Source organism: Podarcis raffonei, chromosome Z, assembly GCF_027172205.1.
Source record: "Podarcis raffonei isolate rPodRaf1 chromosome Z, rPodRaf1.pri, whole genome shotgun sequence".
Taxonomy (NCBI): Eukaryota; Metazoa; Chordata; class Lepidosauria; order Squamata; family Lacertidae; genus Podarcis; species Podarcis raffonei.
This window is the reverse complement of record NC_070621.1, coordinates 3,517,420-3,544,025: the sequence shown is the minus strand read 5'-3', so window position 1 is coordinate 3,544,025 and position 26,606 is coordinate 3,517,420. Positions and strand designations below refer to the sequence as shown.

The 26,606-nt window shown below is 47.6% G+C and overlaps 1 protein-coding gene across 2 annotated transcripts in view; it reads right to left on the bottom strand.

The window, feature by feature from the left end:
* The window catches only part of ABCA2 (ATP binding cassette subfamily A member 2), a 104,934-nt gene that overhangs the window by 6,256 nt on the left and 72,072 nt on the right, over positions 1-26,606 (bottom strand). Inside the window, exons 27-48 of one of the 2 annotated variants that reach the window (XM_053374978.1) lie at positions 25,171-25,291; positions 24,245-24,535; positions 20,976-21,188; positions 19,861-19,963; positions 18,961-19,289; positions 18,006-18,219; positions 17,281-17,386; positions 16,176-16,287; positions 15,539-15,599; positions 13,433-13,607; positions 11,408-11,523; positions 10,630-10,777; positions 9,995-10,118; positions 8,923-9,055; positions 6,959-7,076; positions 5,718-5,896; positions 3,664-3,805; positions 2,791-2,925; positions 2,255-2,358; positions 1,947-2,039; positions 1,214-1,316; positions 253-390 (exon numbers count right to left, since the gene is read on the bottom strand). In XM_053374978.1, coding sequence (XP_053230953.1) covers positions 253-390; positions 1,214-1,316; positions 1,947-2,039; positions 2,255-2,358; positions 2,791-2,925; positions 3,664-3,805; positions 5,718-5,896; positions 6,959-7,076; positions 8,923-9,055; positions 9,995-10,118; positions 10,630-10,777; positions 11,408-11,523; positions 13,433-13,607; positions 15,539-15,599; positions 16,176-16,287; positions 17,281-17,386; positions 18,006-18,219; positions 18,961-19,289; positions 19,861-19,963; positions 20,976-21,188; positions 24,245-24,535; positions 25,171-25,291 — 3,258 coding nt within the window. The remainder of the gene's footprint in view (positions 1-252; positions 391-1,213; positions 1,317-1,946; positions 2,040-2,254; positions 2,359-2,790; positions 2,926-3,663; positions 3,806-5,717; positions 5,897-6,958; positions 7,077-8,922; positions 9,056-9,994; positions 10,119-10,629; positions 10,778-11,407; positions 11,524-13,432; positions 13,608-15,538; positions 15,600-16,175; positions 16,288-17,280; positions 17,387-18,005; positions 18,220-18,960; positions 19,290-19,860; positions 19,964-20,975; positions 21,189-24,244; positions 24,536-25,170; positions 25,292-26,606) is intronic. The other variant, XM_053374979.1, reaches the window with a different exon arrangement.

Here is a 26,606-nt window from a genome sequence, read left to right as displayed (position 1 = left end):
AAACTGGACCTTCTGAATGCAAAGCAGCTGCTCTTCCACTGAGAGGTGTGGAAATAGCCAACTGGCTTAGGTGGCTTCATAGAAGAAGTCAATGGAGGAGACCTTATTGATGGCTATTAAGCATGAGAGCTAAACAGAACCTCCATGGCATAACCACTTAATATCAGCCCCTTGGTTCCCCATAGCCAGGTGCTCTTGATGGCTCCACCCTCAAGAGGTCAGGGAATGGTCCCGAGAGGCTCCTGCACTCACGTTGTCCAGTGTGGTCTGACTGACGGAATAATCCTCAATGCCCAAGATGTCCACCACTTGCTCCATCTTGCTGAAGACCTGAGCCAGCGAGATCTGCTCTGACTTCAGCTGGTACTGCACCTTTGTGTGGTGCCTCTCCTTGGGAAACAGAGACAAAACATCAGCAGAGCACCAGAACGGCCTCTCCCTTTTTTGCACCCCATTCCCTTCCAAGTCTGTCTCCTGGTGGACTTTAATACCCAGTGCTATGTCCGCATGAGTGAGTAGCTCAGAAGAGTTTGCATGATGCCAAACTCCTCACATTTTTCATCTGGCACCAAGATTGTGTGCAGGGCAGTCAGGTGGGGGCTCTGCTGAATCTCCCTCTGAACGTCATTTCGTTATAGTTCTGTTTTCAATGCCACATAAACTTCTTCAGGCTCTTTTTATGTTCTCTTACTGGCAGTTTGGGTGTAGGGTCGTGGTTCCCAATGTGGGGGCAATTTGATTTTTATGGGGGGCAATTCGAGAATGAGTTATTAACAGTTAATGGCCTTTTAGGCTTCCTCCAAGTGAATAGGAATTCACTTTTTGAATAGTAACAATCATATGTCACGAGGGGGCGGGGAGGGAATCAGGATTTTAGAGATGCATTGCCAAAAAAAAGGTTGGGAAAGGTGTAGCGGAAACTAGGAACTTCCCTTACTGAATTCAGTAGCAGTTATTGGTTGCAAGGTAGCAACTTCCACAGGTGAAGTTGCTTCTTTGCACGTTCAATCAACCAATGTTATTGAATTAATTATCTTGTTATTATTGACCTCCGACAAGTGGACCTCCTAATTTCCCCCACACAGGAACAGAGATATGAAATCCCCCTTTAAAGAGAACTCTGTCATCTGCTCCCTCCCCCACAAAGGCAGCCAGGGGCCAAGCTTGCAGGAAGCAGGGCCCCTGGGCATTCTCACGCTGGAAGGAGCCTAACCTTGAGGACAGCCTCTGGGAAGTTCCTGTTGAAGAACCGCACTACCTCCTTGACATTCAGGCTGGATTTGGTCCGCACCGTGATCATGTAGCCGTCTCCAAACCTAGAGGAACAGAGGGATCAGGAAACCAACCATGCCACTCTCATTTCTCTTTCTTCATACGCCCCTCGCCAGCAAAGGTTAGCCCTGGTTTCTCACACCTTGGCTTGAAGCCATGACGCCCCTTCACAAGCAATTTTCAAAGTGATGTTTAGTGCAGTGGAAACTTACGGCACCACTTCCTGTCAGGCCCCGGGGCAAGCCAGGGCCTGATCCAGACCCTTTTCAGATCAGGTACCCATGGAAGCAGGGCCTTCTGGCTAGGCCAGATCCAGCACCCTTGGGAAGCTGCCATGGCCTCCTATGAACAGGACCAGGTGGCTGCATCCAGCCTTCCTTCAATTTCCCACAATGCCCTTCTGCTCTGCCTCTGGGGCAGTGTGGAAAGTCATGAGAGTGGCTGGTCCCATGCAGTTGAAGACCCTGCCTCTACAGGCAGGTAAGCCTGATGGCAGAGGAAGGGGAGTCGCTTTAGCCAGAACGCCTTCAACTACAGAGCCGGTCCTGTCTCGTGGGATCTGCATCCACAGCCAGCCTCACAGCAACCAGCCCAGTTCTCACGCGGATGAGCAGGGGTTGGAAGAGTGTCCCTTTGATGAACCCTTTGGCGCCCCTTGACCTTTTCCCGCTCACCTGTTCTTTAGGTGCTGGATGCTGCCCAGGCACTTCAGGCGCCCGTTCACCATGATTGCCAAGCGCGTGCAGAGGGCCTCACACTCTTCCATGCTGAGGGAGACAAAGGAGAGGGCCTCAGCACAAAGCCAGCCTGGATGGGTAGATCACGCTGGGTCTGAGTCGCCCACATGATCTTCTCCCAATACAGAGTGAGCAGGCAATCAGAAGCCCTTACTCCAGCGAACCATCCACTGCCTCAGTTCATGCCCCGCCCCCTTGCCCTGGGTCTCATGAAGCAGAAAAAGGCACCCCAAGGCCCCGCAAACCTGTGTGATGTCAAAACCACTGAGCGGCCCGTCTTGATGATGTCCAGGATAAGGTTCCACAGGAAACGCCTGGCCTTTGGATCCATGCCAGTGGTTGGTTCGTCCTGCCAGGAAAAGGGGGCAAAGGGCAGAATTAGCTGCCCACAGGGGCATCCTTAAGCCTTACCGTCCTTCGGGTTGGCTCCATGCAAGCCTACTGTCAGTTGCCATGGATTCTGAATATAAATCATCGAAGGAAGGAGGGACCCAGGAAACCCAATTTAACTTAACACACATTTCCTGCAATTTACATGGTCATCTTTTGTGTTTTGGGTTCTTTGCCAGCGTTCTGTTGCTAGGTGCTGCTAGAGGACTATAGGCTTTGATACACACACACACACACACAGAGAGAGAGACAGAGAGAGAGAGAGAGAGAGAGAGAGAGAGAGCGCACTAGCACAATAGCGGCACCTAGGGACAGAAAAAAGCATTACACAGTACTGAAGCTGTGGTTGCTCTTGAGTGCCACGCACCCTAACCCCACCTCCTCTCCTCACCAGGAAAATGAAGGCTGGGTAGCCAATAAGGGCTATGGCTGTAGATAGCTTCCTCTTGTTGCCGCCACTGTAGGTGCTGGCAGGTTTGTTAGCATATTTGGCCAACTCCAGCTTCTTTAGTGCCCACTTCACAACCTGAGAAGGCAAAGAGGAAATTGCTTGCACACAACTGGTACCCCCATGAGAAGGTAACCCCATGAGAAGAGCCCTGCTGGATCAGACCAAAGGTTCACCTAAACCAGCAGCCAGGTGCCTCCAGGCAGCTCCCTCAGCAGGGCAACGAGGCAATGGCCCTCCCAGGCTCCTCCTCCTCAGCAACTGATGCTAAAAGAGACGCACTGTATCTGGGCATGGAGGCTTCATTCTTAGCTACCCTAAGAATATCAGAATCATCCTGCAGGATTTGGTGGAAGCACCCACGTGGCCCAGCATCCTGTTTGGCCAGCCATAAGCTTCCTAGGCAAGGCGTGAAGGCTGGTTCCCACCACCCCACACTCCGCCACCAACAGCTGATGGTCAGGGCCATGGCGACAGCCATTAGCAAACCTCTCACCCCTTCTGTAAATCCCCCCAACACTCTTTTAAAGCCATCTGCACCAGTGGCTGCCACCACATCTTGTGGCTATGAGTTCCACAAGTTAATTATGCATTGTACGAAGTGGCAGCAGCTGCTTGTTTGCCCCAAATCTACTGCTGCTCAAAGCTGTGATGCACAGCTTAGCCATTGCCCCAGCCATTAGCAGTCCAGGCTGACCAGCAAACCAGCCACCCAGTAGAGGTCCATGGGAAAGAAGAGGCCAGAGTCACCCCGGCCTTTTTCCTCTCCGCTACTGCCCCCAGAGGAAGCAGCCCCTCCACAGCACTCTTGCTCACCCGCTCCTCATCCTTCCATGGGATGCCGCGCAGTCGGGTGTACAGCTCCAGGTGCTCTTGCGCCGTCAACTCATCAAAGAGAGCATCAAACTGCGGGCAGTAGCCCAAGCTCTGCTGCACCTGGAGAATGTCCTTCAAGATGCTACAGAGACAGAGAGGAACAATGGGGCAAAGCAAAGAAGTCAGTTCCTCTGAGGAGCCCTGATGTCAGGAGCGAGCAGTAAATCGTACCAAGTAAGTGGAGTCAACTCTTTATTAGAAAGACAGGAGTGTCAGGCCTAATGAGCGTAGGAACTCTTCAGTACATCTTGCCCCTAAGAAGCAGTTGCAGAGACTGAAGTTCCCTGCTCTCCAGGGCTCTGCCCAAGTTATCTGACACCCCACCTGCGTGCCTGTTTTTGCCCCTCCCACTTCATACCTCTTCTGGTTCTGGGAGACCCAGTGGGGAGAGGGCCTTGTTGCAGGATGATGGGGAGACACTTGCACCTCTCCACCAGCTGGACTAATCTCTGCCTCTTGCCCTCCCTGTTCTTCTGCATCAGCTTCTGATTCTGGACTTTTCTCTGACCTCTCCACCAGCTGGACTAATCTCTGCCTCTTGCCCTCCCTGCTCTTCTGCATCAGCTTCTGATTCTGGACTTTTCTCTGACCTCTCCACCAGCTGGACTAATCTCTGCCTCTTGCCCTCCCTGCTCTTCTGCATCAGCTTCTGATTCTGGACTTTTCTCTGCCACAGAATCTCTCTGCTCACTAAACCCTGTTACCTCTTCAGTTTCTGACATCTCCTCCTTTCAGTCTTCTCCCTCTGACCACTCATCATCATCCCATCACCAATCCCCGGGCTCTGATCCTTTTCCCCCCTGAGAGTTTTTCAGCTGGTTCCTCCCACCATTCCACTGCACTCAGCCAGTCCTTGACACCCAATTATTGCTATCATTTAATGTATTTATTTCCCACATGTCCAAGTTGTTGCTGTTAAAGGCGATTATATCCCACCTTCTTCCCTCCAAGGTGGCACAAACTTTATCCTCACAACACCCCTGTGAGGTAGGCCGAGAGGCAGTGTGGCCAGCCCAAGGTCACCCAGTGAGCTTCATAGCTGAGTGGGAATTTGAACCCGGGTCTTCCAGACCCTAGTCTGGCATTCTACCTACTTTTAAAACAATGTAATAAAACAGAAAATAATAAAACAAACTAGTTAAAAACAATAACTAAAATATGCCAGAACATGTTTAGAATCAGCAACTAGTTGTAACTTCATGGGAAGTCAAGTTTGTTTCAACTGACAAAACAGTCTCCCAGATTTTTCTTGTTTTTAATCACTCAAAGAGGGCTGGAACGTGTGAGGGCCCAGCAATAAATATGCTTGCAAGTAGAGTCATACCACGGGTTACAGACGCTTCAGGTTGCACGTTGTCGGGTTATGGACGCACCGAAACCCGGAAGTACTGGAACAGGTTACTTCCAGGTTTTGGTGCTCATGCATGTGCAGAAATACTAAATTGTGCTTTGCGCATAAGCGCCGAATCACAACCCAGGCATGCACAGACACAGCGCTGCGGGTTGCAAACATGCCTCCCGCACGTTCACAACCTGAGCATCCACTGTAAAGGGTTTATCAATACAAGTCTACCAACCCCTTTAAGTATCCCAAGGTGTCAAAGGGAACATCATATCCCATCATTTATTGAATTTCATGTAGGCTATCCTTCCAAAACACCTGCACATGCTGTCCTCCAGAACAGATGCAGGAAGTCTGCCTTAACTGAACTGAGCCCCAGCATTAATTAGTACAAGCTGGGCATATTTTACCTAATCTATCTGGGTGAGATGCAACTGAGAGGCTGCTCTGAGCAAGTTTTTCTTCTCTTTCCCCAAGAGCAGTGCTTGTTAACCTCTTGGGAATGTTCACACAAGTGTACATGAACAGGTCAGGCTTGCACAGAACCAACTGCGACTTTTTGCCTGGCTCTTACAACAGAACAGGTGGCACAGCAACCTTGTGCCAGAACCAAGCTCCACCTACCCCCCAACCACCTGCCCCATGGACGTACCTGTGTCCATTGATGAAGGCCTCGCCACCAGTTGTGCTCTCGTCCCCTGTGAGCATTTTGAAGGTGGTCGTCTTCCCGGCCCCATTGACACCCAGCAAGCCAAAACACTCTCCTGGGCGGACGCCCACACACAGTCGGTCCACGGCCAGGATGCGTCCAATCTTGCGGGATTTGTACACCTGGAACACGGTGAAGGAGTGAAGTCATCAGTAAAGGAGTGAAGTCATCAGTCCCTTGGTGTACTATTAGTAGGGCTTGCAGCAAACTGGCAAAATGGCCTGTTTTTCCTAGCTGGCAACCATAGGAAGGGAGAGTGCTCTTGACCTCAAATCCTGTTTGCTGGTATCCCACAGGCACCTGGCTGGCTACTGCAAGGTCAGGATGCTGAACTAGATGGGCCATTTGCCTGATCCAGCAGCAGCTCTCCTTGCTGGGTTTTGAACTTGTGGAGTCTCATCATCATCATCTTCTTATATCTGTATACCACCCTTCATCCAAAGATCATGAGTTGGTTCACAACAACTCAAAACTCTCTCTTCCGGTGGTTTTCAGAAGCACTACTGTCTCCAATCACAGAGACAGAACAGACACTGATAGCTTTCTGTGAATTTGCCTAATCCTCTTTTAAAGCTCTTCAGGTTGGTGACCATCACTGCTTCCTGTAGAAGCGAGCTCCACTCTGTGCTGTGTGAAGGGCTTGATTTTACAGGTGAAACTCGAAAAATTAGAATATCGTGGAAAAGGTCCTCGATTTCCGTAATTCAACTTAAAAGGTGAAACTAATATATGAGATAGACTTGTGACATGCCAAGCGAGATATGTCAAGCCTTGATTTGCTATCATTGTGATGATCATGGTGTACAGCTGATTAAAACCCCAAATTAACCATCTCAGAAAATTAGAATATTCAAAGAAATCAGCAAAACAAGGATTGCAAATCGAGCAAGATTGGACCTCTGAGAAGCAGAAGCAGATCTTGCTTGGCATGTCATGAGTCGATCTCATATATTAGTTTCACCTTTGAAGTTGAATTACTGAAATCAATAAACTTTTCCACGATATTCTAATTTTTCGAGTTTCACCTGTACTTGTCCTGAATATCCCAGCAGTCATTGTTTGCTGCTTGTGGAATTTGATCCCTTCGTGTTACGGCAACTCCTGCCCAATTAAATCCCTCTCTGATCCTGGAAGCCAATCCTCGCCACAGCCCCTGACAGGATTGGAGGAAAGGCATCCCCTACCTTGGTGAGGTTCTCGATCTTCAGCATGTCGTTGTCAGCATCTCCCCGCAAGACTCGATGGCGCTCATTTGCTACATCCACATCATCCTCAACAGGTTTGCTCGACACAGGAAGACGTCTGGATCAGAGGAAAGGGAACAGGGTGTGGAGTGAGGCTCAGAGTGTGTGGGGGGTGAACGCAGCAAAAGGTGGCTCCTTACACTTTTCAGAGAAAGAGACAGAGGAGTGAGAAAGCCACTCTTCAAGTGTGGGCTGGAATGCCTTCAGCAGCTAAAAGCAGAAACTGAGTAGAACTGTTGATAAGGCTCTTCTCATTGACCAAATCTGTGGGTATGTCAGTTGCCAGGACCACATAACACTGGTCTTGAAAGACCTACACTGGCTCCCAGTACGTTTCCAATCACAATTTAAAGTGTTGGTGTTGACCTTTAAAGCCCTAAACGGCCTCGGCCCAGTATACCTGAAGGAGCATCTCTACCCCCATCGTTCTGCCCGGACACTGAGGTCCAGCGCCAAGGGCCTTCTGGCAGTTCCCTCCCTGCGAGAAGTGAGGTTGCAGGGAACCAGGCAGAGGGCCTTCTCGGTAGTGGCACCCGCCCTGTGGAACACCCTCCCACCAGATGTCAAAGAGAAGAACAACTACCAGACTTTTAGAAGACATCTGAAGGCAGCCCTGTTTAGGGAAGCTCTTAATGTTTAATAGGTTTTTGTATTTTAATATTCTGTTGGAAGCCGCCCAGAGTGGCTGGGGAAACCCAGCCAGATGGGCGGGGTATAAATAATAAATTATTATTATTATTGCCAGTAACAATGAATTGGGTGTGTGTGTGTCCAGATGAGTATAACTTAGGAGAGGGTTCAGCTTCTTGCACCCTTATCTAGACAATTACCATATGCACTTATCCTAAAATAGACGTTTTCACCTGCAATTTGTGTAGGCCTTTCAGGTTAGAGAACTAGACCACACAGTTTTCAGAAGTGCAAATTTCAAAGGACAGGTTCATGTATTGGCTTGGGGAATAGAAATTTGATAGGGTCACATAAAAATGCAAAATTAATTAATTGATTCTATTTATATCCCATCTTTTTCTCCAAGCAGCGCAAGGCAGTGAACATGGTTTTCCCTATTCCCATTTTATCATCACAGTAACCCTGTGAGGTAGCTTAGACTGAGAGGCAGTGGCTGGCCCAAGCTCACTCACTGAGCTTCATGGCTGAGTGGGAACTAGAACCTCTGTTGCCCGGATTCTAGTCCGAAACTCTAACACATTGTTTCTCAAATTTGGGTCCCCAGCTGTTGTTGGACTACAAATCCCATCATCCCTAGCTGGCAGGACCCTACTCTAACTATTATGTCACATAAGTGTTGGGGTGAGTGTCATCCAATCATTCCCAGAAACAAGAAGTTACAGCGAGTTCGTGAAAATTCCAGAAGCTGCCAGAATGCTGAACTGTTTACTGCAGGTGCCAAAGTCAATGTTGTGAACACTGTCCTTACACACGCGCAGCTCCTGGACTGGACTGAGATATTGTTTAGTCTCATCCTGTCTCTTGAACAGGAAGGATATAAGAGAGGCAGGGAGGGCCTTGAAGCTCTCTAGGGTAAGGCTTGCAACTTCAAAGAGGACCTCTACAGGGGCTCCGGTAGAAGTTTGCATAGTTTGTAACCATTATGCTTAAAAACTGACAGTAAAAGTATTGCTGTCTGTAATGGAATTATTGCTCCATGTCTGACTTGGAAGCTCCTACATGTTTTGTTGCTGTGTTTACTCTGCTTAACTGGGTGTCTGGAAACGTGCTGGACCCAAAGACAGGATTTTTAGCTGTAAAGAAACCCAACAGGTGGTTTGCCTGCTTAGCACAAACCCAAACAGGTTATGGGTGATGTCCCATAATACCAACAATAAGAACCTTTGGCATATTGATGATGCCACCAGTGGCCCATCCACCCCCTCCATGCTTACTGTGGTTTCCGGAAGAAATTATACTGGCACATGATGGTGATGAAGAAGCCCACAAAGCCTTCAATCGTCATGGCAACCAAGCCCCTGGTCACGATGTCCCACTCGAATGGTGACTTCATTTTGTCAAATTGCCCTAAGGTGAGAGGACACACAAAAGTAGAACTAATGGATGAAGATGCACCAAAAAATTCCCTCTTGCTGGACTCTCACTGGTTTATCCCCAACTGAATTTTACTCAAGGCTTACTGAAAACAATGGTCCTAAGTTAGACACGCCCACCCAATCCAATGGGTCCACTTCTTATTCAGGATGGATAAAAGGAAAGACTTATTCCCACAGAACATAGCTAAAACTTTGGAACTTGCTCTCGGAGGAGACAGTGATGGCCACCAACCAACCTGGATGGCTTTAAAAGAGCATTGGGGGTGAAATGTAGAGAAAGCTTTCAATGGCTAGCAGCCATGATGAATGCTTCTAAATACCAGTTGCCACAGGAGGGGAGAGGGTCTTGTGCTTGGGTCCTACTTGCCCATTTCCACAAACATCTGGTTGTACTAGATAGCCAGATCCAATAGGCTTTTCCTATGTTCTTCTGAGTAACATCAGATATAGCAGTTCCTGTTTCTATTCACCCGCTCTGAAGCCAAACAACTGTTCTGGCCTGTTTAGGGCTTTGATTAGCAAAAGCCCCCTGCTTTATTCCTTAAAAAGCAATCCGTGCCAAGGATGTGCTCATAGGAAGCCCCTCTTTCGACGCTGGTTGTAGTTACTTGATTGGTGGCAGATAGACAAGACACTCTGCACCTGTTCATAAACTCTTTCCCCCTCCACTAGAGGTCCACATGTCCCAGGACTAAGTCATGGCTGTAAAAGGTGCCAAGCCATCCTTTGCCAAGTGGTGACCTCCAGGCATTTTGGGCTACAACTCCCATCACCCCACAAGGCCTGCACTGGTTTCTGGCTTTTGGAAGTTATTGTCTAAAACATCTGTAGGGCACCAGGTTAGCAAAGGCTGGACTAATCCATATAAAAAAACTAAGCAAAGGGTGCTTAAGCAGGCTGCGAAATTTACCAATCTTAGCATAGTATTCGTTGATGTATTCGTTATAGGCCATCTCCATCAGCCCATGGCCCAGGTTGTAGTTTGGGAAAATCAGGAAGCAGCTTTTTAAGTAGCTGTTCACTACTTTCAGGTCCTATGGAAAGAAGACATAAGAAGGTCCCCAGAGACGGGTCAGAACAAATGTGTATCTAATCTGTAAACAATAACCTTTAAAGTCACCCATCATGCTTTGTATATCTATTTATTCATTTCATAAAATTCACAAACAGAACAAAGGAACAAAATTATCAGTAAAAAGAGTTAAAAACAACTATTTAAAACTTTAAAAAAGTTAAATCAGCGATAAAGTGAAACCAAAACTAAAACACACATCAATCAATGTTCTACATATCTGGGTTGGCTTCCCTAAACAAAAATATTTTTAGCAGGCACTAAAGGGCACAATGAACGTGCTTGCCTGATGTCAACAGGCAGGGAGTTCCAAAGTTTGGGTGCTGCTGCATTAAAAGATCAATTTCTTACAAACGAAGAGCAAGTATGAGAGTAGATCAGAGTTTCCCTGTTCAAAATGGCTCCCCAAGGCAGCCTCATGGGAGAGCCAAGGCTATAACTTTTCCACCACCTCTCGCCCGAGTCCCGCTCACCTTGTCGTGCTCAAAAAGCTGCAGCAGGAACGTGGCCACGGTGGCAGTGATGCCAATGAACAGGTTGATGACGATTAGGAAGACGTAAGCTGAGCTGGGCACCTCAAACCAGAAGGATGCTGGGTACATGATGGGGGTGATGGACCAGCTGGAGGGGGGTGGGGCAGAGTGGAAAGAGAGAGATCATTAAGAGGCAAATTGAGAGGTGGTGCTGTTAAGGAGGCAAATTTTCACCTCTGGCAGGAGCACTGCTATATACAGCCTTTCTGGGTCCATAAAGAACTCTCTGAAATAGGAAAGTAGCTGACTGCCCTGTTTTTATTACCATCATTTAATGAATCAAAAAAGGTGATTCAATCTAAATCACGGTTGATGATTTTATTCATTGCAGACCCTCAGATAATCTGATAAACATTTGGTTCATGCAGCCAAATCTGGTCGTTATGATATTTTTGTACAATTGGAAACCATATATACAGAGGCAGAGTCTGGCCAAAAAGCTTAAGTATTTGCACTGTCCAAAGCAACTCCATCCTGCTTCCCACTGTGGCCAACCAGATGCCCCAATGGGAAGCCTGTGAGCAAGGCAGGAAGGCAATTGCCCTCCCTAGCATGTTCCCAATATCTGGTTCTCTAAGGTAGACTGCCCCTGAACATGGTAGTGTCACCAAAACAGAGGGAACAGGGATAACCCCTCATCCTCCCTCTCTCTGAAGATCATTCTGGATGCCCACAAGGACAATGCAAGGCCCCAGTTTTGCTGTTTGTGTCAACGTACCCATAAAGCAGGAAGAGGGAGAGCACAGCTGGAAAGTTGGTGGGCGAGGTGTATGCTGGCAGGTCAAAGACAAAGAGGATGATAATGCAGCAGGTTGCTGGGACCAGGTAATTCAACTGCAGGAGGGAAGAAAAGGTAAGGAAAGCATGAGAACAGAGAGTCTATAGAAGGAGAGGCTTTGCATCACCACCACAACCCCTGCTATTCAATCCTGCGTTTTCTGACATGAAAACAGCAGACAGAAAGTGGAAGGACTCTGAGTGAGAGTCAAGGAAGTGAAGATTTCCCAGGGCGAGAGGCCGGGAGGGTCTCTCATTTTCTGTGGGCAGCCAGAACCAAGAGCCACTTTTGCATAGAAAGGAGATTATGTATTTGTGCAACTGTGTTTGTATTTTAGATACCCTGCTGCTGATTTTATAATAATATAATAATAATTTATTATTTGTATCCCGCCCATCTGGCTGGGTTTCCCCAGCCACTCTGGGCGGCTTCCATAGAACCCAAAAATACACTAAAATATCACACATTAAAAACTTCCCTGAACAGGGCTGCCTTAAGATGTCTCCTGAATGTCAGGTAGTTATTTATCGCTTTGACATCTGATGGGAGGGCGTTCCACAGGGCGGGCGCCACTACCAAGAAGGCCCTCTGCCTGGTTCCCTGTAGCTTTGCTTCTTGCAATGAGGGAACCGCCAGAAGGCCCTTGGAGATGGACCTCAGTGTCCGGGCAGAACGATGGAGGTGGAGACGCTCCTTCAGGTATACTGGGCCGAGGCCGTTTAGGGCTTTAAAGGTCAGCACCAACACTTTGAATTGTCCTCGGAAACGTACTGGGAGCCAATGTAGGTCTTTCAAGACCGGTGTTATGTGGTCTCGGCGGCCGCCCCCAGTCACCAGTCTAGCTGCCGCATTCTGGATTAGTTATAGTTTTCTGGTCACCTTGAAAGGTAGCCCCATGTAGAGCGCATTGCTGCAGTCCAAGCGGGAGATAACTAGAGCATGCACCACTCTGGCGAGACTGTCCGATCCCTTAATTTTTATGCTGCTGCTTTTGAAGAGAATCTGTATTTCACTATACATTTCTTACTGCTATAAATTGTGTTTATATAATTGCCCTGGGGTTTAAGCTGCACAGATATTATGTGGCAACGTTTGTGTTGCATTTTATAAACTGGCCTCTGGCCTTCTGACAAAGGGCAGCATACAAATGAAATAACAATATTAGTCTCATTCACAGCAACTTCAAGACATACCAGGGGAAGGCTTCCCCCAACCTGGCTACACAAGATTTCTCTCCGTTGGCTCTGACGTGAGAGGCCAGCTCCTCTCCCCTGACTTGAGGCTTCCTCAGCAGGAGGAATAGGAAGCAGAAGTCTCCTTTCATCAGCTTTGACAAAAGCCCAGCTCCACCAGACACCTCTTGCTGCTGAACTGTGCCAGCTGGTCATTATAAGAACAACTATTGAAGAATTAGTGGAGGGGCCGGCAACCTAAGGCCCACGGGCCACAAGCGGCCCATGGGGGTCGTTTAACCAGCCCACGAGCTGCCCCCAAACCGAGCCACTCGCTCGGCGAGTCCCTGTGCACTGCGCTAAACCGGTGCAGCGCGGCACGGGGACTCGCTTTTGCGGCGCCGAAAACCACGTCTGCGCAGACGCCAGAAATCGGGCGTGCAATCCGGAATATGGAGGGATCTCTGCTGGAGTGAACCGGCCCAGGCGAGGTAAACCTAGCAGACCCCTGAATTAGTGTCTGAGCTTGATTTCCGCCCCCCTTCTCTCCCTGCCCCTTTCCCCTCGTGTGTTGTGCTTTCCCCTCTTTTTAAGATTGTAAGCCTGCAGGGGCAGGGACTTTCTTGTTTCAATTGATTGTATATAAGGAACTTAAAGAGCCTTTATGGCTATACAGCAGAGTAGAAATGCTACAATCAACCAACCAAACAAGTGAGAACACGAACTACTTTTCTGGATCAGATTTAAAACAACAACAACAACAATAATAATAATAAAAGCTTTGTGAAGATACCATGTCCCAGACGTAATTGGCCAGCCAGTAGATCACTGGGTCACAGCCGCTCACAAACTGGAGGTGCTTGGCTTTGGTGGACTTCTCTGCCACCAGGAAGACCACGAAGCTGGCCGGCACAAAGGACATGGCCACAATGATGAAGATGGCGATAACCACGTCGGTGCCCTGCAGGCTAAAGGAGGAGAAAGAGGCAGGGCAATAAATCCAGGTACCATTATGCAATCTGCTATAGGCTATGGGGACTATGTAGCAAGAAACACGCATTTCTAAATGAGTGTGATGGCCTCTGATCCACTTAATTGGTAGGATAAATCTAGAGTGCAAAGCCCTCCCCGTCAACTCAGGGGCAAGCCCCAAGGAGTTCCAATAAGTGTGACTGGCACTGCAGACTAAAGGTCGTTTATTTGATGAGGGGCAACCTGCTAAGCAACACCAGAAGCTGCCTTAGACCAGGCCAGACTATTTGTCCATCTATCCCATGATTATCTACTTTGGCTGGCAGCAACGGTCTAGGGCAGGGCGGTCCAACTTTTCATACCAAGTGGGCTGTAAGAATACTTTGACATAGAACCTGCAGAGGCCACACACTGAGTTAAACTTCCATATTGTAAATTAAAGTGTTCACAATATATTTAATATACACAATATATTTAATTAAATATGTATAACTAAAAACAAGTAATAGATTTAATATAATTAATTATTTAACAAATTTACTGCATAAACAGATGTATGTGCTTTGTTAACAACACATGACACAAAAAGTAAATGTTTAAGGATTTAAGATATTTTTTATAATAATAATTTATTATTTATACCCTGCCCATTTGGCTGGGTTTCCCCAGCCACTCTGGGCGGCTTCCAACAAAACACTAAAATACAATAACCTATTAAACATTAAAAGCTTCCCTAAACAGGGCTGCCTTCAGATGTCTTATAAAAGTTTGGTAGTTATTTTTCTCTTTGACATCTGGTGAGAGGGCGTTCCACAGAGTGGGTGCCACTACCGAGAAGGCCCTCTGCCTGGTTCCCTGTAACTTGGCTTCTTGCAGCGAGGGAACCGCCAGAAGGCCCTTGGCGCTGGACCTCAGTGTCCGGGCAGAACGATGGAGGTGGAGACGCTCCTTCAGGTATATTGGACCGAGGCCATTTAGGGCTTTAAAGGTCAGTACCAACACTTTGAGTTGTGCTCGGAAACGTACTGGGAGCCAGTGTAGGTTTTTCAAGACCGGTGTTATATGGTCTCAGCGGCTGCTCCCAGTCTAGCTGCCACATTCTGGATTAGTTGTAGTTTCCGGGTCACCTTCAAAGGTAGCCCCACATAGAGCACATTGCAGTAGTCTACGTGGGAGATAACTAGAGCATGTACTGCTCTGGCGAGACAGTCTGCGGGCAGGTAGGGTCTCAGCCTGCGTACCAGGTGGAGCTGGTAAACAGCTGCCCTGGACACAGAATTGACCTGCGCCTCCATGGACAGCTGTGAGTCCAGAATGACTCCCAGGCTGCACACCTGGTCCTTCAGGGGCACAGTTACCCCATTCAGGACCAGAGAGTCCTCCACACCCACCAAGAGCTGCCAAAAAAAGGCCTCATGGGTTGAACCACCCTGCTCTAAGGTCTCAGGAAGAAAGAAGAGTCTTCCTGTTGCCTGCTATTCAAGAGACTTTGCTGGCGATGGGACCCATGTCCTTCTGCAAACAAAGCATGTGTACTACTGAGCTGACCCCTTCAATCCAGCCTTTCCCAACCTAGTATCCTCCAGACGTTTTGGACCACAACGCGCATGAGCCAACATGGCCATAGGATATTTTGGCTGAGGGGACCACAGCCATGTTGACTAGGGCTGTGAGGAGCTGCAGAATAATATAAACAAAGGAGGGGATGAAGACAACTCTTCCAGCTCTTCCCCTTACCCTTTTGTTTATATCATTCTGCTGGGGAAACCCAACCAGATGGGCAGGGTATAAATGATAAAATTATTATTCTCTTTTTAAAAAGGAAAGAAAAAGCACGTAGCACACTCTCAGTTCAAAGAACCAAACCCACTCCCAATTTCTTTTTAAAATTTGAAGCAAAGGTACCGGTAAATAAATGGATACCTACAGGTAATCCAAGGAGAGGCTGGCACTGGTTTTGTTCATCGGGTGGTTGGTCAGGGTGATACCTGGAGTGTAAGAGGAGAAGAACAGGAATTGGATGAACTGCTTTGCACTCCAGAATGGCAAGAAAATGTAGCCAAAACCAGCCATTTCCAATCTGGCACTTTTCAGATGTTTTGGACTACAATTCCCATCAGCCCCAACCAGGAAATTCTGGATGGCTGATGGGATCTGTGGTCCAAAACATTGGGGGGGGGGAGCACCAGGCTGTGGAAGGCCTACAAGTAAGACACTCCTTTGACATGGTGCTCCCATTCCGCAAAATAAGAGCCATTCAAGTAAGCCCATGCAGACACAAGCTTCTTTTCCTAGAATCTTTTCTTTTCAACATCTTTCTGATCAAAGAGCATCTTCCACAGATGGACCATCCAAAACCGATGTAAGGAGCAGAGAGGCACACTTGCAAGGGGCCTCCTAAAATATTAAACAGACTTTCACCATCACAGTGTTAAGAGCAGCTAAGTGGAAATCAACAAATAAAACAAAATCTAGCTACGTCCAGAAGTTTAGATACAGTCCTGAGTATCTTCTGCCTTTCAACCCACTCCCCAATTTCAACACACAAGGGCTGACTAGCTCACCATAGGCAGCAGGGTTCCCCCTGGTCTTGGGCAGGTTGGCACGGAGGATGGCATTGTTGAGGGTGTTGAGGTACGTAGGCATGCTGTGGTAGCCCTTGTTGTTGTAATAAACCTGGGCAAAGAGAGATGTGGGGGAGAGAGATTAAATATTTCTGAGCAAAGCTGCTCTTCTGTTAACAGGAGCACAGACCGGCAGCCACATTTTATCTACGCAGCAATCCGGAGGGGTAGGTTATGCAAAATATTGTGATTGCCCTAAAGCCTCCCAATTAGCTTCATGGCTGATCTGAGATTTGAACCCAAACCATCCTGGCTCTACGATACGATATGATATCTTTATTGTCATTGTCCCATACAGAACAATGAAATTGAAAAATCTACATAAGACATTCAAAAACCCCTAAAAACTCTGAAACCCCATTTTAAAATACAATATACTATAGAGACTCCTCATACTGCGTTTAGAACCAGAATTGCATTTGGGTAGAAACTGTTTCTCAGGCAGCTAGTCCTAGTCTTTATAACCCTGTACCTTCTTCCAGAAGGCAGAAGCTGAAAGAGATCATTTCTGGGGTGTGCACTATCCTGCACTATCTCTGCAGCTTTCTTATGGCACCTGACAGCATAGATTTGATCCAAGGTGGGAAGAGTGCACCCAATTATTCTCTCTGCAGTCTTTACAACCCTGGACAGCATTGTTTTTTCCCTGGCCATGCAGCTCCCAAACCACACACACTACTACAGCCTTCTCCAACCTGATGGCCTCCTGAGCCTTTGGACTACAATTCCCATCACCCTCCAACAAGCAAAGCTGTAATATCTCCTTCAGCATGGCTGTGCTGCCTGGGAGTTGTAGTCCAAAACTTCTGGGGAGCACCAGGTTCTGGCCCAACATCCTTATCTACTATACTGAAGATGGATCTCTATTCTGATCAAAATGAAACAGAAGGACAACTATGGTCCTCCTACCTTTGGTTCCACGTTTAGCCTGCTCTGCTGGCTGCAGCTGCTTTATTTATTTCATGGTGGTGGTTGCTACTTTATCAAGTATCTGTATCGATGAAGGGCAGGCTATAGAAATATTTTTATTTTAAAAAGCGAATACCTGGGCAGCTCTCCGAACAGCAATCTTCTGCACCATGGGAGGAGCTTTGGCCCCAAAGGATGCTGGTATGGATTTCAGGAGATTGCCAAAGGTCATTGCTCCGTACCTGTGCGAGAAGAGACAGCAGAGCAGAAATGCAGAGCTCACACCAGTACAAAGGGTTTAAATTTTGCAAAACTGAGGCGCAGTGGGGCCACGTGGCCCATTGGGACTGGAAGGGTCAAAAGCGGTGAAGACAGGGCCAAAATAACCCTTTGGCTAGTTGTAAAAAGGCAGGCAGGTGAGGAGCTAGGTGAGGGCAGACTAAAGCTGGTGGACCTCACGGACCAGCCTCCACTGCTGCCTAGGCTGCCCTCAGACTGAGCAAACCAAAACAAAATGGCAGAGACAGATTACTATTATTTATTGCATTTATACCCTGCTCTTCTCCTAAGTTGGAATTCAAGGCGCCTTCTAGCATTTAAAAACATCATTGCAAAATGCAAAGCAAAAAAAGCACATTTGCCAAAACAATTACAATCGAACACATTTAAAACCAGCATTTAAATGCTGTTTGCTCTGACTGTCAACACCTTAGCCTGCCAGGTGGGAGGATAACAAGGAGGGAGCCAATCTGGCCTCCTTTGGAAGGGGATCCTGCCATATGGGAGCAGCCACAGAAAAGGCCCTGTCTTGAGACAGACAGCTGCCTCAATCCCCTCCCTCCCCAACACGCCCACCCCTACCGATGCAGCCGAAAGCGGTCTGACGTATACAGCAAGTACTCTGAGACGTTGCGCCCAGTAATGTCCACCAGAATGTCGCCTGTCACAACCTTCCTCTGTGGTGGGTGGCCCCCGACTCCGCTGGGGCAGGAAAAGCCAGTGCCCTGCATAGAGCAAGTGCATTTGATGGGCTCATGGATGATGCTGGCCAGTGATGGGGCAGAAGTGACCGTCTCTGTGAGGGGAAGAGCAAAGGAGCTGGGTTAAGCACAAGGATTATTCCTTCCTGTGCTGTGTCCCAACTGAAGAACGAAGGGACCTCCATGCATTCTGTTAAAAATTAGGTATACGGTCATACCTCATGTTACTTTGCTTCATGATACGTTTTTTCAGGTTGTGTCCTGCAGCGACCCGGAAGTACCAGAAAGGGTTACTTCCGGGTTTCACTGCTCGCGCATGTGCAGACACGCAAAATGACGTCATGCGGATGTGCAGAAGCGGCAAATCGCAACCTGTGTGTGTCCAGACGCACTGCTGCGGGTTGCGTTCTATTCACGTTGTGAATGGGCCTCCGGAACGGATCCCGTTCGCAACCAGAGGTACCACTGTATCTGTATCTATATAGTACGGTGACATCTATGAGCATGTAACTTGTGCAATTTCAACCTTGTGCGGTTGAAGGCTGTCAAAACCGTGCAAATTAAATCCATGGAAGATCTTCCCGGCACAAAAAGAGCTTTTAAGAGTTCAGCCTGGCTTACTGAGCAAGACCTTCGTGGCATGTTGGCTCTGGCATGGCCCCACAACATCTCCCAGAGCTGGCCTTGCCAGTAAGTAAGGCATTTTAGCTGCAGTTGGGAACATGCTCTGAAATCCCTTTTCTACTCCTGCTTCCAGGTACCCAAATAGTGCTACCACTCAATTTGAATTTCCAACCCAAAGCTTCAACCCAGCATGGCAGATTCCCAAACTTTACCTCTGACAGTGGAGGGGTAAGTGGTGGAGTTCCAGGCTCTCAGCAAGTCCTCGTCCAGGGAGAAGGGGTAGTCGGAAGGGGCAGGTGACGGAGGGGGCGGCACAAAATTGGAGAGGGGCAGGCCCTGGGTGAAGGAATCCACGCACATAGCATCAAAGTACTTTGCTGCCAGCATCTTCGACTCATTGCTGTTGAGGTTCAGGGACTGCACCAGCTGGTCCAATGTGCTGTTGAAAGCCGTCTTGAGCACACAGGTTGCCCCCACCCCCGAGGGACGGTAGAAGGTCTCAACCAACTGCTGGGGCTTCGCATCCGCTGACTGCTTGAACCTGCCAGAGGAGGGTATGTAGTAGTATTATTATTATTATTATTATTATTATTATTATTATTATTAGCATTATTATTATTAGCATTATACCACCCTGTACCCAGAGGTCTCAGGGCGGTTCACAGAAAAGAGTAATATCAGTTAGAAAGCAAGGTGGGTGGGAGAGAGAGCTGAGAGCTTTTAAAACAATGATTAGATGGGCACAGGATATTGGCTGCCCAATAATGATGACCAAATGGGGAAATCTTTGGAGAACAAATATGAAATTTACGGCGTATTATAACATCAAGGAAAATATGTTAAAGATGCAGCACAGATGGTACCTCACCCCCTCAAGACTATCTAAGATGTACAAAAATATCTGTTGGATATTCTGGCCTCGGAACGTGAACTGCCTTGGTGACTCCCATGTGAAATCCTACTCAGGCTTCTTTTCCCATCACAAACAAAGTTGTAGCTGGAAAAGAATTCTTCTTTCTCTGCATGCAACCTTTCAGAAAAATAAAGCGTCACCAGAGTCCCTATGGCTTCTGGGTCCAGATCTGGAAAAGGTGGCATGACAGAGCTCTCACCGGTATTCGCGCCGTTCCTCGTTGGCATATGGGATGAAGTTGCCTTTGGGTTGGGTGTAGTTGTGGTACTGGGACGGCGAGAGGATGAGAGGAGGTAGGTCTCCTGTGAAACAAACAACATTTGTTACAGCTGCTTTGAAGCTCTAAGAGATACCCCCAATTTAAGCACTAAAATGCATGGGGTGGGGATATATGAATCCTTCCCCCAATATTCTGAGGATTCCCTCCACCCCTAAACACCTCTTGGTCCCTTCCTGATCTCTTCCAGTTTTTCCACAAAGCACACCATCTTTTCATTTTTAAACTCTCAGCCTTACTGCAACATGGTCTATGTGGGGCTGCCTTTGAAGAAGGTTCAGAAACTTCAGCTGGTGTAGAATTTGGCAGCCAAGTGGTGCTCAAGGGATCCTGGACCCAAGGCTTTGCATATCAAGGGCTTTGTATATCAACACAGGAACCTTGAACCTGGCCCAGGAGCATATCGGCATCTAGGGCAGATGTTTTAACAGAAGATACACTGTGCATCCGTCCCAAAGACCTTCAAAGTAGCTTATGTAAAAGTGTTTTAAAATCCAGAGTCCAATCAACAAATATGATGACCATGCAGCTGAACTAGAACACCAGGGTAGCAATAATTCAAAGGCCCCGCTGAAACTGAAACAGATCCAAAAAGAAATCTGAACTACGGAAGTTATATTACTCCAAGGGACTGAGATCCACAGTCTAGGTGCCACTGTTAAAACAGCCCAGTGCTCTCATCTCTACAGTATACCAGGCTTAATCTTCAGCGTGGCAGCACCTACACTTTGGAACTCCCTGCCACTGTAACATTTCTGGTACCTGCTTAAAAATATTTTTGTTTAGGCAAGCCTAGTCAGAGATTTAGAATGCCGGTATGCCTATTTAAAAAACCGTTGTAATTGTTTTTACTAAAGAAACTTACTATGTTCTATTCTTTTTTTGTGTGTGTGAACTGCTTTAAGATCTTCTACAATCAAGCGGCATATAAATATTATGGAATGAAACTAAATGAAATCATTCAATTAATAATCTGGCCTTCTGTATTTTGGGGGACCGCTGGGGGCACAGCCTGCTTCAGAACGAAGTATACTTACCTATCTCGGGCACGGAGAGCGCCACTGTCATGGCTACACAGACGAAGAACGCAGGCAGCAGGATCTGGGAGAAGAGTGCCTTGGTGTTCCGCTTGGCACAGTGGAACCGCTTGACGATGAGCCCGTGGAATTGGCGCAGCTTGAGCCAAGAGCCCTCCAGTTTGAGGCTTCCCTGCCCCACCAGCGCATGTTCATCCAGGTCTGCCTCTGGGTCTGCAGCGGGAAAGAGCAGAGGGGAGACTGAGGCTTCTCTTTCTCTCTCTCATAGGGTGGGGTCCAAAAACAACAGGCTGCAGGCAGATATATGACCCCCACCTACTGAAAACAGGCAGAAGAGGAGCCCTCATTGAAGTCCCAGAGACACGGGGCCTATAGGAGTGGTACTCCATAGAGTGGCATTCATGTGGTGCTTTGAATCCTGCGCCTTCTCCTGCCCCCCCCCACCTCCTGCAGTCTTCCCCACTGGCAAAATGCTTTACTTAATAGAACTTAACACGCATTTAATTCATGCAATTTCAACTTTACGCGGTGGGCGGCTGGCCGGTCAAAATCACAAATGTTAAATGCACAGAAGGCAGAGAGCTTTAAAAGCTCTTTTTGTGCAGGGTTTTCCCAGCGAAGAAAGAGCTTTTAAGATCTACTCCTTGCTTACCAGACTATGGTGGGCTCTTGGCAGATCTCATGGGTCTATCTGAGTTTCTGCAAGAGCCTCCAAGAGCCCAGTAAGCAATGCAGGGAGCTTAAAAGCTACATGCCTTGCTGGGGAGGGTAAGACTCGTTTGGGTCACTCCAGAAGGCAAGTCTGCTTGTGTAGGGTCAGTTCCAAGTGGGTGCTTTGATATTAAACCATTTTGGCTTTAAATGCCATCCCTGAAACGTAACCCCCGCATAAGATGTGAGTTGTATTATTATTATTATTATTATTATTATTATTATTACATTTATTTATCACCCAGCATTTGCCAGCAGGCCCCATGGTGGATTACAACAATTTAAAATCCGGAATAAAAAAACACCACACACACAGTTGAAGCACTTTGCATTTACATAAACAGGGTGGATTCTGAAGAAACACATCTCAGGTGTCAAAGGCCAGGGTACAGCGGTAACCTTTAGCATTCCCCAAAAGCTGTATGGTGAGGGTGCCAGATACAACTTTCTGGGGAGGGAATTCCACAGCTTAGGGTCAGAGAAGACCCTCTCTCGGGCCACCACTCCAAACCTCTGAGGGCTGTGGAACTACCAAGAGGGCCACCACTGATGATCTCAGCACCTGGAAGGGTCTGTAGAGCACGAAGTGGTCTCTCATATATTTAGACTGGAAGCCCCTTGGGGCAGAGGTCTGGGCTTTTTATGTTTCCATAAATAACCAACACTCCCCACCTGCCCACCAGGGGGAGCAAGCAGAAGCAGCCTCACAAACCAATCTGTTAGCTTATCTTACAGATCCCTCCCTCTAAAAAAAACAGCATCAGACCCACCTCAGACTCCCTCCTTGCGCTCACCCAGCCCCCGCCTCTGACTGAGCACCAGTCAAGGGAGGAGCAGGGTGTGGAGGGTGCTCTTCACACTCTGCGCCTCGCCCTCTGCCCACTGGTTGATGGCACAGGAGGGGACAGAGCACAGAGGTTGATGGGGCACTGAGGGTGCCCTGTTCCACGCCCTGACCAATGGTGGCCTCTGTTCCCACTGGGGGGGGCGTACACCGGGTGCTGGGGGGGCGCTATACCCCTGGCTGCACCCAAGGGTACACTAAATGAGATTGCAGGTGAAATCTCAGAGCCTTTGCCTATGATCTTTGAGACTTCTTGGAGAACAGTTGAGGCCCCTGCAGACTGGAGGCAGGCAAAGGTTGCCCTCATTTTCAAAAAGGGAGAAGAAGACCTGGATAACTAACAACCAGTGAGCTTGACATCAATACCAGAAAAGGTCCTTGAACCGATAACATTTGGTCTGTGAGGACTTAGAAAATGATGCTTTTCTAAGCATGGGATGCTTTTCAACATGGGTTTATCAAAACCAAGTCATGCCAGACGATTCTCATTTCTTTTTTTGATGGAGTTACAAACTTGGTGGATCAGGGGAATGCTGTGTACATAGTGTATCTTGATTTCAAAATCTTGATTTTGACAAAGTCCCCCATTATATCTTTGCAAGGAAGCTGGTAAAATGTGGGGTGCATGAGGTAATTGTTAGGTGGATTCGTAGCTGGTTTACTGACCAAACCCAAACCACTATTAGTGGTTCCTTGAGGGAGTTGGGTTTGTTTAACCTGGAGAAGATAAGACTGGGAGGAGATATGATGGCCATCTTCAAATATCTTAAGGGCTATCAGATGGAATATGGACTGAAACAAGCTCATTTTACTGCTCTGGAGAGCAGGACTCAAACCAATGGCTTCAAGTTACAAGAAAATAGATTCTGACTAAACATCCGGAAAAACTTTCTGACAGTAAGAGGTGTTAAGACAGTGGAACGGTGTCCCTTGGGAAGTTGTGGGCTCTCCTTCCTTGCAGGTTTTTAAGCAGAGGTTGGGTGGCCATCTGTCATGGATGCTTTAGCTGAGATTCCTGCATTGCAGGGGGCTGGACTGGATGACCCCGGGGGTCCCTTCCAATGCTACAATTCTATGATTCTAAGTGCTAGTTCCACACCCTGTTAGGGTGAAAGCACTTGTAGCTGAGTCCCATCATGTTAAGTATAATGGTTTAATGGAAACTGAAATGGAAAATGCCTGTTATGTATATTGCTGAAGGTTTACCATATTTTTCACACTATAAGACGCACTTTTTCCCTCCTAAAAAGTAAGGGGAAATGTGTGTGCGTCTTATGGAGCGAATGCAGGCTGCACAGCTATCCCAGAAGCCAGAACAGCAAGAGGGATTGCTGCTTTCACTGCGCAGCGATCCCTCTTGCTGTTCTGGCTTCTGGGATTCAGAATATTTTTTCCTTGTTTTCCTCCTCCAAAAACTAGGTGCGTCTTGTGGTCTGGTGGGTCTTATAGAGCGAAAAATACAGTAGCTGGAAAATTCCATTGCTTTGGCTGAGATTCCTGCATTGGTTGGGCTGGATGACCCTTGGGGTCTCTTCTATGGTTCTATGATTCTAAGCCAACGGCCCCAAATCCTTAAGGTTTCCAGGTGAGACATTCTCCCCTCACACCTCTGCAGCCACAGTGTAGGATCTCTTCTCCACCCCCACCCCCCGCCACACCACGGTGCCCTCCTCCCGGGGTGGGGAACACGCAAGGTCTCTCACGTGTTACAAACCTTGCAGACTGGCGTTATCAGGGTCTTGCGGGTTATCAAACAACGGAGAGTAATCCCCATAGAACTCCGAATAAGCCCCACCTTCATCGCCTCTCACAGAGCCGGCTGAGGACGACGACTGCAGTGACGTCTGAGACTGGGTGAGCTGGGAGCAGGCCCGCAGGTTCCCCTGGTCTGCCTCCGGCTTCTCCAGAGTCTCTGCCCCTAGGAGGAGTTCCCCGTTAGCCTCAGCCTTGGGGCCCAGTTGGGAGTCGGGCAGAGGGAAGCTGTCCTTTTGGGACTCTTTGACATCTGTAAGGGGTGGAGAAAGAGCGAAGGTTATTTATTCAGCGCAGTCACAGAAGAATGCCCCGAGAGGCTCTCAAGACAACCACTCGCTTCCCTCACCCCCTGCCCTTAAGAGACAAAATTTGCTCTGATGGATTACCAACCAAAAAAAAAAAGCTCAGATTACAGCGGAGTAGTGGAAAATAGGGTTTGGTTTGAGCCCAACAATATGTACAAAGTCAGTTTTATGAGCTACAGTTCAGTCACCTTTTAATTTGGTTTTACAGTTTGCTCCAAATGAGCAGGTTCCTTTTTTCTTAAACCTTTCTTAAGTTCACAAAGTAATTGAAATACTTTACAACAAAATAAAGCAAAGCATCAGGTTGAGACTTGCTATGACAGGTCCACAGTATGTGTTTGGATGTGACATTGGAACATGAAGAGGTTCAGTCTAAAGCCGGATAAGAAAATAAGATTAATGTTCTCACAGTGGAACGTTCTCCCTGGGGAGGTTGTGTCCTTCCTTGGAGGTTTTTAAGCAGAGGTTTGGAGGCCATCTGTCATGGAGGCATTAGTTGAGATTTTGCATTGCAGGGGGTTGGATGAGATGACCCCCCAGGCCAGGGTCCATTCCAACTCTACAATTCTATGATTCTTACCGACATCACTGTTCTCCAGAGACTGGTCTTCCTCTGAGACCTTGAGGAAAACCTCTTCCAGGGTAGTGTCCATCAGGCCAAAACTGGTCAGGTCTAGGTCATCCAAACTGTGCTCCAGGTGCTAAAGAAACAGAATGGGAGGAAACCAGAGGGGAGTCAACACAGGTGTGTCCATCTAACCTCCACTAGACACCACGCACTGCTAACTGTCAAAATATTCTGCATCAGCCAAGAGCATCCTTCTTTGAGCACACCACCCAGGCACAAGGTTTCCGTGTCAAAGCCTCGTGGTATGATATTATTTGTGGAACACCTGTCCTGTTGGGATGGGCAAAATGAAGTTACACATTCATTTATTTAGTAGATTCGTATTCTGCTTTTCAACTAGAGTCTTCCAAAGCAGCTAACTACATTTAGGAAAAATGCAACAGATACATCAGGCACCACACTTTCACAAAGCTGCCATCAGATGCTCCTTTCCACATGCAATATGGTAGCAGTTGGCTCTGCAGAAAGAGGGGAGAGCGTGACTGGAGCAGGCCCTGATCTTGCCTTCCTCATTCTTTAGACAATGCACAACTACCTTTTGGAATTCCCAGCCACAAGACGTGCTGATAGCCACTGATTTAAAGGGTGCTGCTAGCAGTGCTTTTTCTTCTTCTGGGGGTCCTTGAGGGTACACAGTATTGGCACCCCCCATGTTAAAGGTGTGACACTCTAACAACTTCATGGTGAGAACTGGTACCTTTTTTCTATAAAAAAAGCACTGAGTGCTAAAAAAAATAATCACGGATGAGAAGGCTATCAATGGCTCCTAGTCATGATAGCTATAGAGATATTCCACATTCAGAGCCAGTCTACCTCTGAGTATCAGTTGCTGGGGAGAGTAACAGAGGGGATGAGCTATTGCCCATGACCTAATTATTGGGTTCACATAGGCAGCTCGTAAAAACAGTTCACAAAAAGAATAAAACATCTATTTGAAACATTCAAAAAATAATTAAAATCACTGATACTCTAAAAACTGCATTAAAACACATGTCAATGTTCTACATATTTGGGTAGACTCATCTAAACAAAAGATGTTAGTGAGTGCCAAAAACGAGTACAGTGGAGGAGTCTGCCTGATGTCAACAGGCAGGGAGTTCTGAAGTGTGTGGGTGCTGCCACACCAAAAGATCACTTTCTTGCAAGTGCGAAATGGATATTATGTGGGAACTGTAACTGTGCTGGTTCTGCAGATGGAAGTGGTTGAGTGGGCATGGGACAAGGCAATCTCGAAGGCAAATTTCTGTTTGCTGGAGAAAGCAGTGGAGATCACAACACAGGAATATGGAGATCAGTCACCTTCACCGTATGTACTTTTTTCGGTTCTTGCTACAAACATTCTTGTTAAAATAAGCCTACCCAGATGTTTAGAAAGTTGAGGTGAGTTT